The 12,502-nt window shown below is 35.8% G+C and overlaps 1 protein-coding gene across 1 annotated transcript; it reads right to left on the bottom strand.

Annotated features, from left to right (window-relative positions):
• Nucleotides 1-7,405: 7,405 nt before the first annotated feature.
• Nucleotides 7,406-11,490, bottom strand: LOC134231105 (uncharacterized). The gene is made up of 3 exons (XM_062713028.1): nucleotides 11,287-11,490; nucleotides 8,358-8,585; nucleotides 7,406-7,932 (listed from the first exon to the last, which is right to left on the bottom strand). The coding sequence occupies exons 2-3, from the start codon at nucleotides 8,530-8,532 to the stop codon at nucleotides 7,406-7,408; spliced, it is 702 nt and encodes a 233-aa protein (XP_062569012.1). The 5' UTR covers nucleotides 8,533-8,585; nucleotides 11,287-11,490.
• Nucleotides 11,491-12,502: the final 1,012 nt, after the last annotated feature.

Genomic DNA, 12,502 nt, shown 5'->3' with positions numbered 1-12,502 from the left:
CATTTTTCAAGTTGGACATCATAAGTTATTAATGTTGTTCATAAGCATTAAAACGTAGGTGCGTTAAACTCTCACCATTGCCCAAATACTTATCTTACGAATTTTAAGATTGAAATAAAAGAAGTGTTGTTAGCAAAAAGCAAATATAGATAAACAAATTTCTGAACTAAATTGTATATTGTGTAACTATATACATTAATATTCGGGATTTACATATACAAATAAACTTCTTTTTAAATAAATATTACACGAAATATTGCGATTTTAAGCCACATGTAACTTTGAAATCTAAGATATTTTTATTAATATAAAAATAAGAATATAACTAAATTACTAAATTAAGTGTACATTGATAAAATTGGTGTCGAAAGCAAATTGAAAGTGCGGGGTGGGGGCTAATTGAAAACGAAAAAAGAAATAAGATCTGAAAAATTGACAAGAAAAAACCATTGTCCAAACTAGTAGTTTAAACCCGAAAATCCTATTTTGTGTGTATCTTTGCAAAAAAGTTGGGGGGGGCATCCCTAAGCACCCCCCACACGTTCCCGGGGGGGGGGCATCCCTAAGCACCCCCCACACGTTCCCGACGCCTATGGATGACACAGTTGTGAAAAGCAAGTCATAAATATGCTGTTCTTATGCTGTTGAATTTAGAACCGGTTTTATGATCAAAATTCAACGACCCGGCTCAGTTTTCAACGTACTACAGTCTAAATTCAACACCTTTGGTCTCGGTATTCAACGTTGAAAAATGACCCCCGGGTCAATTTTCAACCCGGGTCAAATTTCAACCTTACACCGGCGCCATTAAGAAAACTGGAAATTTTGCCGTCTCCAACCGGAGTTCATTTTTAATATTTACGAAGCGAACCAAATGCCGAAATCAGAATTTATCGAAAGCACAATGCCTCACTTAATATCACTCCACATTTCGCTACAGGACTAGCAAGATGTTAATACGTACGAAATGAAGACAAATCTCTGTGTGATAAAATCTTTTCAACGGATTGTATATTTTATAAATGAACCATAAAAACTATATTGGTAAGTACGTTAGGTATTGTACTATAGATAGCTTGTGACTTTAATTCGGTTCGCAAGTACCTGAATGGGGCTCTCTACAACGTCACAATATCGCGTACTTCCGTTGAAACGCCACTTTGATCCCAAATGATCTGATTCAAATTCACTTAACACCGATAAATCACTAAGTATAACACAGCATGCATAGTATCACCTCGAGGCGACAAGAGTGCCCTTTCGATATCCTTTCTTTAAATATAAATTATTTGTCAATTTATTCAATTTCTACTCATTTAATTATAAAAAAAAATATATTTACAAACTAGAATAAACTCAGGTGACCTATTGCTATCTCTTTTCCGTCGTTGTACGTCGTTCGTCGGTCATAAACGTTTGAACATTTTTAGCTTCTTCTCTGGAACCACTGAACCAGTTTCAACCAAATGTGGTATACAGCATTTATGGGTAAAGGGAAACAAAAATTGTGAATCTCATGGTCCCTGCCCCAATTGGGCCTAAGGGGTGGGGTCAAAACAACTAAAATTAATGCAATCTTTAAAAATCTTCTTCTTTACTCCTGGACATCAAGCAGTCAAATTGTTTGCATGATTGTAATAAGCATTGAGTCCTCTATCAAAATTGTGAAATTCATGGCCCTGGGGTCAGGAGTTCTAGTGCTAAGGTGGGGCTAAATAGATTATAAAGTGAAAATGCATTATTGCTTTGAAAATCTTCTTCTCTGCTCCCGGGCATTGAATAAACTAAATAAGTACAAAGTTGTGTCGAATAAGGCTTCCTCTTCCAAAATTGTGAATTTCATGGCCCCAGGGTCAGGGGTTCTCAGGTACTAGGGCGGGGCTCTATAGATTATACATGTGTATAGTGAAAATGCATTATCTCTTTGAAAATCTTCTTTGCTCCTGGGTATTTAATAAACAAACCAGATACATAGTTATGTTGAATAAAGCTGCCTCTTCCAAGATTGTGAATTTAATGGCCCTGGGGTCAGGGGCTCTGGTGTTAGGGCGGGGCTATATATAAAATATAGTGAAAATGCATTATTTCTTTGAAAGTCTTCTTCTCTGCTCCTGGGTATTTAATAAACAAACCGAATACATAGTTATGTTGAATAAAGCTACCTCTTCAAAATTGTGAATTTCATGGCCGTGGAGTCAGGGGTTCTGGTGTTAGGGCGCGACTCTATTAATTATATAGTGAAAATGCATAAATTCTTTGAAAATCCTCTCCGCTCCTGGGTATTAAACAAACTAACCAAGTACATACCGCAGTAGTTATGATGAGCAAGAACATCTCTTCCAAAATTGTGAATTCCATGGCCCCTGGGTTGGGGGTTCTGGTGTTACGGTTGGGCTCTATTGATCATATAGTGAAAATATATCGATTCTTTAAACATCTTCTTCTCTGTTCCTGAGTATTAAATAAACTAAACAAGTACATTTAGTTATGTTGAATAAGAGTGCCTCTTCCAAAATTGTTAATTTCATGGCCTCTGGGTCAGGGGCTGTGGTTTAGGTAGGGGCTCTATTGATCATATAGTGAAAATACATTTACATTAATTCTTTTAAAAATTTTTCTTCTCTGCTCCTGAGTATAAACCAATGAACTGCGTATATAGTTATGATGCGGAAGAATGCCTCTTCTAAATTCATGAATTTCAGAGCCGCGGGGTCAGGAGTTTTTGGTGTTAGGGCAGGGCTCTATATAGTGAAAATTCATCAGTTCTTCGAAAACCTTTTCCTTTGCTCATGGATATTATGCCAATGTTCTAAGTACATATTAATGATGAGGAAAGGTGCCTCTTCCAAAACGATTAATTTAAGGGCCCCTGGGTCAGGGCACATGGGGTGGAGGTTATATAGTCTGAAAATAAATTAATGCTTTGATATATCTGCTTTTTGGCATTAATCAACCATTTATGATGATATAAAATTTATGATAAAATTTCCAGAATTTTGAAATATGTGCCCCCAGGGTCAGTGGTTCCTGTGGGGTGGGGTGCACAACTGGTTATAAGGTAAAAATGAATTTTCTCTTTGTTACTCTTATTTACCTCTGGGTATTATACAAGTAACCAAAGTAAGCAAGCTAAGTGTATAGTTATGATAAGCAATAATGTGTCTTTATTTCATGGCCTTTGATTTAAAACACGAACGAATTCAATTGTTGGAAAATTGTTACATGATACTCAGGTGACCTATCAGACCTGTGGACCTCTTGTCAAATTCAGGTGACCTATTGCTATCCGTTTTCATTTGGCGGTGTGCGTCGTGTGTTAACATTTGAACATTTTCAGCTTCTTCTCTGCAACCGCCCAATAAATTTCAACCAATTTTGCCATAAAGCATTTATAGGTGAAGGAGAACAAAAATTGTGACTTTCATGGTCCCTGCCCCCCCACCCCCTGGGGCCTTAAGGGTGGGACCCAAACCACTAAAATTAGTGCAATCTTTAAAAATCTTTTTTACTCATGGACATCAAGCAGTCAAATTGTTAGCTGCAGAACTGTAGCGTTATGGTTTTATATATTTGTCTTTGACCATAACGCTACAGATCCGTAATGCAAAAAATGTGCAATTAACGGCGCAAGAATTTTTTGCGCACAGTTTGGGAAAATTTCTCCAATTTCCAACATTGGTAAATCATCTACCTTTCCCTCCATAATGCTAGACATATTTTGAAATCTGTAAATTATATACACCTCCCAACCCTTTATAGTCGTCAATACAAGCGAGAAACTCGTTTGAGTTAGAATTTTCTGCAATCCTCCAGAGAATTCAAATCAAGCCAGTTTATCGCCTGTAGAGGCGACTAAAAAGGGTCGAGAGGAGGATAAAATATACAAATTGGTTTAAGAATGTGTCTGGAATTTAGGGGGTGAAAGGTTGATGATTTACCCTACTTGGAAAGGGAGATATTCTCTCAAACAGTGCCCCTTAAACTACACATGTTTTGCATTACGGGATCTGCAGCGTTATGTTTAATTTAAAGATAAAATATAGAAAAACCATACGCTACAGTTCTGCAGCTATAAAATTGTTGGCATGGTTGTAATAAGCATTGAGTCTTCTACCAAAATTGTGAAATTCAAGGCACCAGTGTCAGGGGTTCTAGTGCTAGGGCGGGGCTATATAGATGATATATTAAAATGCATTATTTCTTTGAAAATCCACTTCTTTGCTCTTGGGTATTAAACAAACTAACTAAATACATAGTAATGATATTAAGCAAGAATGCCTCTTCAAAAATTTTGAATTTTATCGCCCCAGGGTCGGGGGTTCTGGTGTAAGGGCGGGGCTTTATTAATTATATATTGAAAATACATTAAATTCTTTGAAAATCTTCTATGCTCCTGGATATTATATAAACTAACCAAGTACTTATACGTAGTTATGATGAGCAAGAATGCATCTTGTGAATTTTATGGCCCCAGGATCAGGGATTCCGGTATTAGGACGGCGGGGCTCTATTGATTATATAGTGAAAATACATTAATACTTTGAAAATCTTCTCTGTTCCTGGGTATCAGGCAGATAAACTACCTATACAGCTATGATCAGCAAGGACCTTTCGTCCAGAATTGTGAATTTCAAGGCCCTTGGGTCAGGGGTACCATAGAGGAGGGGTGGAGGCTCTACTTATATACTGAAAATGATGTTTGAAATTTGCTCCTTGGTATTAATCAAACACTTTTGATAAGCAAGGGTGCCTTTTCCAAAATTGTGAAAATTAATGTGTGGACCCATGATCAGACTTCATATTTAGTAGGGACACTATTGATTATTACTGAATATTTCTGATAAGTTGAAATGTATTTTTGTCCCCCCCCCCCTACCCTACCTATGAGTATTCAGTTACCAGACTAAGCAATTGCTAAGTGTATAGTTATCAGTGTTTTTTTTCAGTACTTTGGGACTGGGGGCTGGGGCCCTTAGAATTGGGAATTTCAGCGTCTATTGGGCTAAATTGGGAATCTCCCAAAAACCCATTGACTTTAAAAAACATTGTCAAAAATCTTTGTTTTTGTCTTTGTATTACTTTAACAAACATCAAGACTATTCTTGGTATGAATTATCTATTTACTTGCATTAAGAACAATAGTGGTATGAATTATCTAATTATAAAGAAAATCCAACATGGCTGAACAACAAAACCTCATTGAACTTCACTGAAAAACATGCAATAAACAAACTGAATTTTTGCTAGCGCTCTCGAGCGCTAGCAACTACGTTAGTCCGAATTCCTTGAATACGCATGCTCGGCCGCCATGGCCGTGCATTCTGGGAAAACTAAGTCTCACTCAACCAGACTCTCGGCTGTCTCCGTAAACTCCGACAAGCATCCTCTGGGTGCAATCGCATCATCTCAGGTCTTTCCGTCAGAGGTCGGAAAAACAACCTCGAATGTATTAACATTACCGGATGTTAAAAATTTATACATTTCCTGTTTATTCAAATATAGGATAGACGGAGTTAGAAGTCCCCTCTATAGTATATTTTAGGTAATATCATTACATTGAATAAAGTTAAACTCCATATTCCACAGATATAGGCCTCCATGCATTTATTTCAAAGATCGTGAAAAGGGAGGGTTGTCATGGCGTCTACCATATACATTCGAGGTCGTTTTTCTGCCATAGTCGGAAAGGCCCGAGAAGTTTCGATTGCCTCTGGGTGGTCGGAGATTTACGGAGACAGCCGAGGGTCTGGTTGAACGAGACTAAGGAAAACTGTGAAAACTACGATAGACCGTACGATAACAATTTCGTTGTATCATGTAGCATGAAATAACTGTTTATTTATTGTGTAGCTTACACTTTAAAGATAACTTCATATTTATAATATTTTAAATTCTGGATTTTTTTGCTGACGGAAAAGCCCGAGTCATCATCTGATTGTTCTAAACAATGACAAGGGAGTTTTTTTTTTAACATCTAAGCACAACCAAAGATAGGTTTTAATTTCTGATTGGTCAATTCAGCCAATCTTAAAAATTCCAGAAACAGAAGCAAGAATTTACACTAAAAATAACGAATAAATCTACTATTTGTGTTTAAAAAATTTGGATGTGTATGGCTTTTAACCTAACATATCTTGACAGAGATGACCCAAAGGACCAAGCTACTTCACATGCCTTCCAAACTCTCTGGACTCTTTACACAACATACACTTTGAGTTATTTTCTATATTCCTTTCAACTCCCATGTATTTTTTTTTCTAAATTGCCAAGAAATTCTCTTCTTTAAATCAGCTCATACATGCAATGTCTCAATCGGCATCTTCTTCATATTATATAGACCCCCCCCCCTCTCCAGTAAAGGTCACTCACCCCCTTGTTTCTTTACCTATGTGTCTATAAAATACGCTTCAAAAAACAATAATAACTTTATCACTCTCCAGCCTCGATAAAAATTAAAGAATTCAGCAAAATAAATCACTTGATCACGGATCTTCCTTTCTGTGTTTAAAAATTGCTACGGCGCTAGCTCACCTATCTTTTTAAAAGATAAACTTGGATCACATATTTTGTAAGTTTTTTCTTTGGGAAAACTTTTACTACATTTTGGGAAAATAAAGGCACATTTTCAATTGGGACTGGGCCGAATTTCGGCCCCAAATCGGCCCCCAAAAAATCACTGGTTATGATAAGCAATGATGCCTCTTTCAAAATTGTGAATGCCATGCGACTAATTTAAAACATAACCGAATTCAATTATTGGGACTGTTCACGGTAGCTCAGTTGGTAGAGCGCTCGCACCGTGATCGGGAGGTCGTGAGTTCGAATCTCGGCCTCAACTGACCTATGTCGATTAAACAAATGGGTAGCAACTGTTCCTTCGCCATGCGCTCGGCACTTTCAAGTGAAAGTTGCGGGTCCTTCTGATGAGACCTTAAAAACCGAGGCCCCGTGTCAGCGGCAGGTGTTGGCACGATAAAGACCCCCTCTGCTCAATGGCCCTGAGTGCCGAGTAAAGGTCAAAATTTGAAGCCCTTCACCGGCATACGGTGACGTCACCATATGAGTGAAATATTCTCGAGAGGGACGTTAAACAATATACAATCAATCAATCATTGGAAAACTGTTACTTATGCTCAGGTGACCTATAAGGCCCATGTGCCTCTTGTCTTTTCTTGATTATTCCCCTTCGAAGAGGACTTGGTTCTTCAATTTTACAATTCAGTATCCCCTTTATACAATTCAATATCCCCTTTACCTAGGAATGCTTTGTACCAAGTCTGATTAAAATTGACCCAGTAGTTCTTGAAAATTTGAAAATGTTTATAGACGGAGAGACGAAGGTTATTTGGTGATCAGAAAAGCTAATTTTTTCATACATTGGCTTGAATTTTATAAATAAAAGTAATTAATAGCTCCTGTTTTTAATTCTTCGAAAAATGAAAAATACAACTGAGAAAAAATCTGGTATAACGATCAATGCTCCTAGTAAGACACAAAACGCCAATCCCACGTAACCTATCGTTTTGGCCGAGGGTCGAGGATCATCTACGCTGACTAACTTTCTTTTTGTTGAGGATAATTCATCTACATTTATTTCCAGTTCCTTTTTTCTACGTTCAATGGACTCTTCAAGTGTAATGTTTAATTCAATGCAAACACAGCTGCACTGAATGGAATTACTGGTTGAAATTACTTCTATAGGAGTTGTTAACCAATTATTTGTTGTCTTTTCTATCGTTGATTGAGTACTCGTTATTATTTCAGATGATGGTGTTTCTGTAGTTTCTATTTTGGTGACCATTTCAGTAGATGATGTTCCTCCAGTTGTTACTACGCCTCCTTCAGTTGTTACTACGCCTCCTTCAGTTGTTACTACGCCTACTGCAGTTGTTACTACGCCTCCTGCAACTGTTACTACGCCTCCCGAACCTCCTTTTGAAAGAAATTAATATTTAAATATAAGGAATCGATTTCGTTTATCGAAATAATTGATCCAAAAGAAAATAAAAACTGAAATATTTATCTTTGATTTAGCGTGAAATTCAGAGACAGAAGTTTATTTCTATCTTAAGAGGGCTTGAATTTTGTTTCCGGTACATATGGTCTCCTTCTGAAACTGCTGCCCTTTTTATATTTTTTAAATAAGATAAACGACCAAAATTCTACGATATAAAATAAATTGACAGAAGTTTATTTCTATCTTAAGAGGGTTTGAATTTTCTGTTTCCGGTACATATGGTCTCCTCAACTATAAATGATTCATGCTCATCATAAAAAAACTGGGCTGCAGTATGCCATCGTTTGAAATGTTTTATTGCGGTCTTAGTTTCTTTTTAGATTTTTTAAAAATAACTTACCTCCTGTTGAACATTGTCTTTTATGGAAATAGCAAGAGCTACAAAAGCTGGGAGTACCGCTGTTGGAGGTAGATAGCTGACAGCGGGAATTATCGGTCCTGTATGCAAATCCTTCACAGAAACTATCTTTAGTACATTCAGCTTCACATTCCCCTACCGTCAAGGTATTTTCCATATAAACAGCATTGCCCGTTCTGTATTGATCAACAGTATATGTATCTAAACATCCTAAAAAGAAATAATTAAGGTGTTAATACCAATCATAAAAGGTGGACATTCCTCATTTAATTTTTACTCTTTTAATGTAATGTTGGAACATATAGTCACCTTAGCCTTGCTTTCAGATTATTAAAAACAGTGAAATTCCACTGATAGGAACAGGAGATTTACGGTCCAAAACGAGGTTTTGTCGAGTCCTAGACCATTAAAATTGACTACTGAAAACGTATAATATTTTGCGATGCATTCTAGAAAGAGCCTTTCGCAGATGCAGTTTCTGCTAAATTATGAAGATTGCAAAAGTAATTTTTTAAGCACATTCAAAAAGTGCTATACTAATACTCAACTAGAAAACTCGGATTTCCACTGAAATATTAAATACAATAAAACAAGAGGCCCATGAACCTTATAGGTTACCATAGTATCATGTAACAACTTCCAATTCGTGTTTTAAACCAGAGGCCATGAGTCACAATTTTTAAAGAGGCACCATTGTTCATAACTACATGAACACACTTTGTATGCTTAGTTTAAATATTTGATTACAATTATATTCAGAGGCAGAGCAAAGAAACAGTGAAAAATTACACTTTTCACTATATAATAAGTTGTGCTTCACCCACATGAACCCCTGACCCTGGGACAACACATTCCACAATTTAGCAACCTTGTTGATTTGCTCCCAATAATTCTTTGATTAAAACCAAGGAGCAGATTTCAAAGCAGTAACTATTCTAGAATCGCCGTTGCGCATCTTAACTATGTACTTTGATAATTATCGGCATAATACCCAGTTCAAAGAATTAATGCACTTTCATTATAAAATCAAAGGAGCCCCACCCTCACACCAGTTTAGCTGAGCCAGGGGCATTTACATTTTGTGTTCAATACCTAGAAGCAGGGAAGATTTTCAAAGAATTCATGAATTTTCAATATATATTATCAAAGGAACACCGCCCTTACATCGGAACCCCTGACCCTGAGGCCATGAAATAAACAATTTTGAAAAATAATTTTTGTTTTTTATAACTACATGTATGTATGTCATTTGTTTGTTTAATAACAAGGAGCAAAGAAAAAGATTTTTAAAGAGAAAATGCATTTTCACTATATAATAATCAATAGCGCCCTATCCTAATACCATAACCTCTGACCCCGAGGTAATGAAATTCATAATTTTGGAAAAGGCACCCTTCCTCATAATAATTATGTAGTTAGTTTGTTTATGCCGGGAGTTGAAAGAATTAATACATTCCACCGTCTAATAAATGGAGCCCCACCTTTACACCAGATCCCTGACCCAGGGGCGCTGATAATTACAATTTTGGAAGAGACATCCTTTTTCATCATAACTTTACATAAGGTTTGCTTGTTTAATACTCAGGAAAAGAGAAGAAGATTTTGAAAGAAACTTGAGGTACTGTGAGCAATGATCTCACTAAATGATACCCCCTCCCCCCATGTAATAAAGATTTTGTGAAAGTTTCATTGAATTTCATTCTGTGGTATGAGAGGAGTTGCGGATAAGAGATGGGTACCCCAAAGCGTAACAGACGGAAAGACGTACAGACGGTTATACCGATTACTATAATTATACCCTCCCGCTTTTCAAGCGGGGTGTATAATAATGCATTTTCACAATGTATTCTATACAGCCCCGTCCTATTACTAGGGCCGCTGACCCTGGGGCCATGAATTTCACAATTTTGGAAGAGGACTCAATGCTTCTTGGCTCGATCAAGTGAGCTGAAATCTTAAGTGAACTTTTCTGATCACAATTTATCTGTTGTCTGTCTGTCTGTCCGTTTGTTAACTTTTCACATTTTCGACTTCTTTTTCAGAATCACTGGCCAATTTCATCCAAACTTACCACAAAGCATCCGTGGATGAAGTAGGTTCAAATGAAGGGCCTTGTGCTCTTTCAAGCAGAGATAGTTAAAAAATAATGAAAAATTGGTGGCGTGTTCTAAAAATCTCAAGAACCACTGGATCGGGAAAGATGAAAATAATGTGGAAGCACAATAAGGTAGTGTGACCCAGGTGACTAAATAAATTTACAGTATACCATCATGAACATAAAAAAAATGTTTCATACTTATATCAATCTTATATCGAAACAAACCTTATTAGTTCCCAAATTGTGTAAACTTGGTTTCCAATCCATTTAAAAGGTTTTAAGTAGTACGTGTAACAAGATATTTAATTTCTATTCATCTTTTCAAGAAATACTATTTATGCCACATAAGAATTTCGAACTTTAACTCTTTATCTATAAAAGATTTTCAGGATTGTTAAGGAAATAGTTTTCAATCGTTTTGTTCTTCCTAATGATTAAATACTTCTTTCCACCACAGCATTTGTTGATACTCTATGTATTTGGTTTTTATTTTCAAAAATGTACATGTACTTGTTTCCATAGACTTCGATGCATTCTTCAAAGATTAATTACTGTTTAGGTAATAACGTTTTTGAAAAAAAAAATCTGATAGTAAATTCTTTCCTTCTCTAAAAAGCTTTGAAATGATATGAGTATTTTATACGTGTACAAAATTTATATTTTATGGTAGATAATTCGGTCCTAATATATATAGATCGGATGAATTAACGTAAACATAATTTTCTAAACGTAATTTGAATACATGTATTCACTCTTATAATGTTTAACCTTTACAATAGAAAACTTAAATATCCCAAAAAGTCGTTGACTTACCTTTTGGGCAATGTCTCTGATAAAAGAAACAGTCTTCGCAGTAGCTTGAAAAAATTCCGACGATAACAGCAATATTTGAGAGTGTTAATTGACAAAAACCATCATCGGTTTCGTAATGGAATCCTTGGCATATTTCATTAGAGTTGCACAAACTTTCACATTCTTCTATCGTTTTAGAGGTTTCTTCTAAAAGGACAGCCTCACCCTTCCTGTTTGGCCCATGTGATGTATATGTATTAAAGCAACCTATGAGAAAATGTTTTTTTTTTTAAGATTTGAATGCACATGATATTTTTAACTGCAAATAATAATACTAATGATTCGTTACACATATTTGTACACACTGAAGCAGGTTTTTAAAAAATTGTATCCTCTTTGAATTTCATTAACAGTTAATCATCAATAGCAAATGATACATGTTTTTTAAATGTATTTCTTTAAAACCAATTTCTTATCTAGAAACCATTTTAATAAGATAACAATAAACATTAATGATAGTCATAAATATTTTGTATCATTTTTTTCAGTACTTAGGTAAAATTGAATCCTTACCCCCTGGACATTGCCTCATGTAAAAATGACAGGATGAACAATGATGATCATAAGAAGCCGAAGCCGAGGACGATAATCCGCATGTATTGTCTCCAGTATTGTAATAAAATCCCAAACATTGAGCATTCACACTGCACTGATCTTCACACTGTTTCATAGTAAGTGGGGAACTTTCCCAGATGGAATATACCGAAGTTCTTCGTTTATTTCCGATGGATGTATATAAATCCGAACAACCTGGTAGTGCAAAGAATATTAAGGTACATGTATTTTGAATTGTAATTATGATTAATTCTAATTAAATATACAATGATTAAATGTTTTGAAGGCTTAATACAGATATTGACTAATTATAACATAAAAAAAGGCTTTTGATACTCATATTGCAACATAAGTCTCAAAAACATAATTTGGCACTAAACTTGGCACTATCATTAATAAGGCCAAAGGTGTTAAAGCCACTATTGACATGAGAAAAGAAGAAAATATGTTGTTCAGGGTCGTAGCATCAATTTTGAAGGGGGGGGGGGCTGAAAGAAATGAAAACAACTTGACAAAATTTTTTTCTCTCCAAACATCGAGGGGGAGAGGGAGTAGATTTCAAACTTTTTTTAATTAATAATTTTACTCATACACCACTACAATTGACTATACTGCAACAATC

This window comes from Saccostrea cucullata, unplaced genomic scaffold (genome assembly GCF_032062105.1).
Source record: "Saccostrea cucullata isolate Sc308-1 unplaced genomic scaffold, CSIRO_AGI_Scuc_v1 ctg2979, whole genome shotgun sequence".
In the NCBI taxonomy this organism is placed as follows: domain Eukaryota; kingdom Metazoa; phylum Mollusca; class Bivalvia; order Ostreida; family Ostreidae; genus Saccostrea; species Saccostrea cuccullata.
Note: the sequence above shows the minus strand (reverse complement) of the source record. Positions and strands in the feature narration are given on the sequence as shown.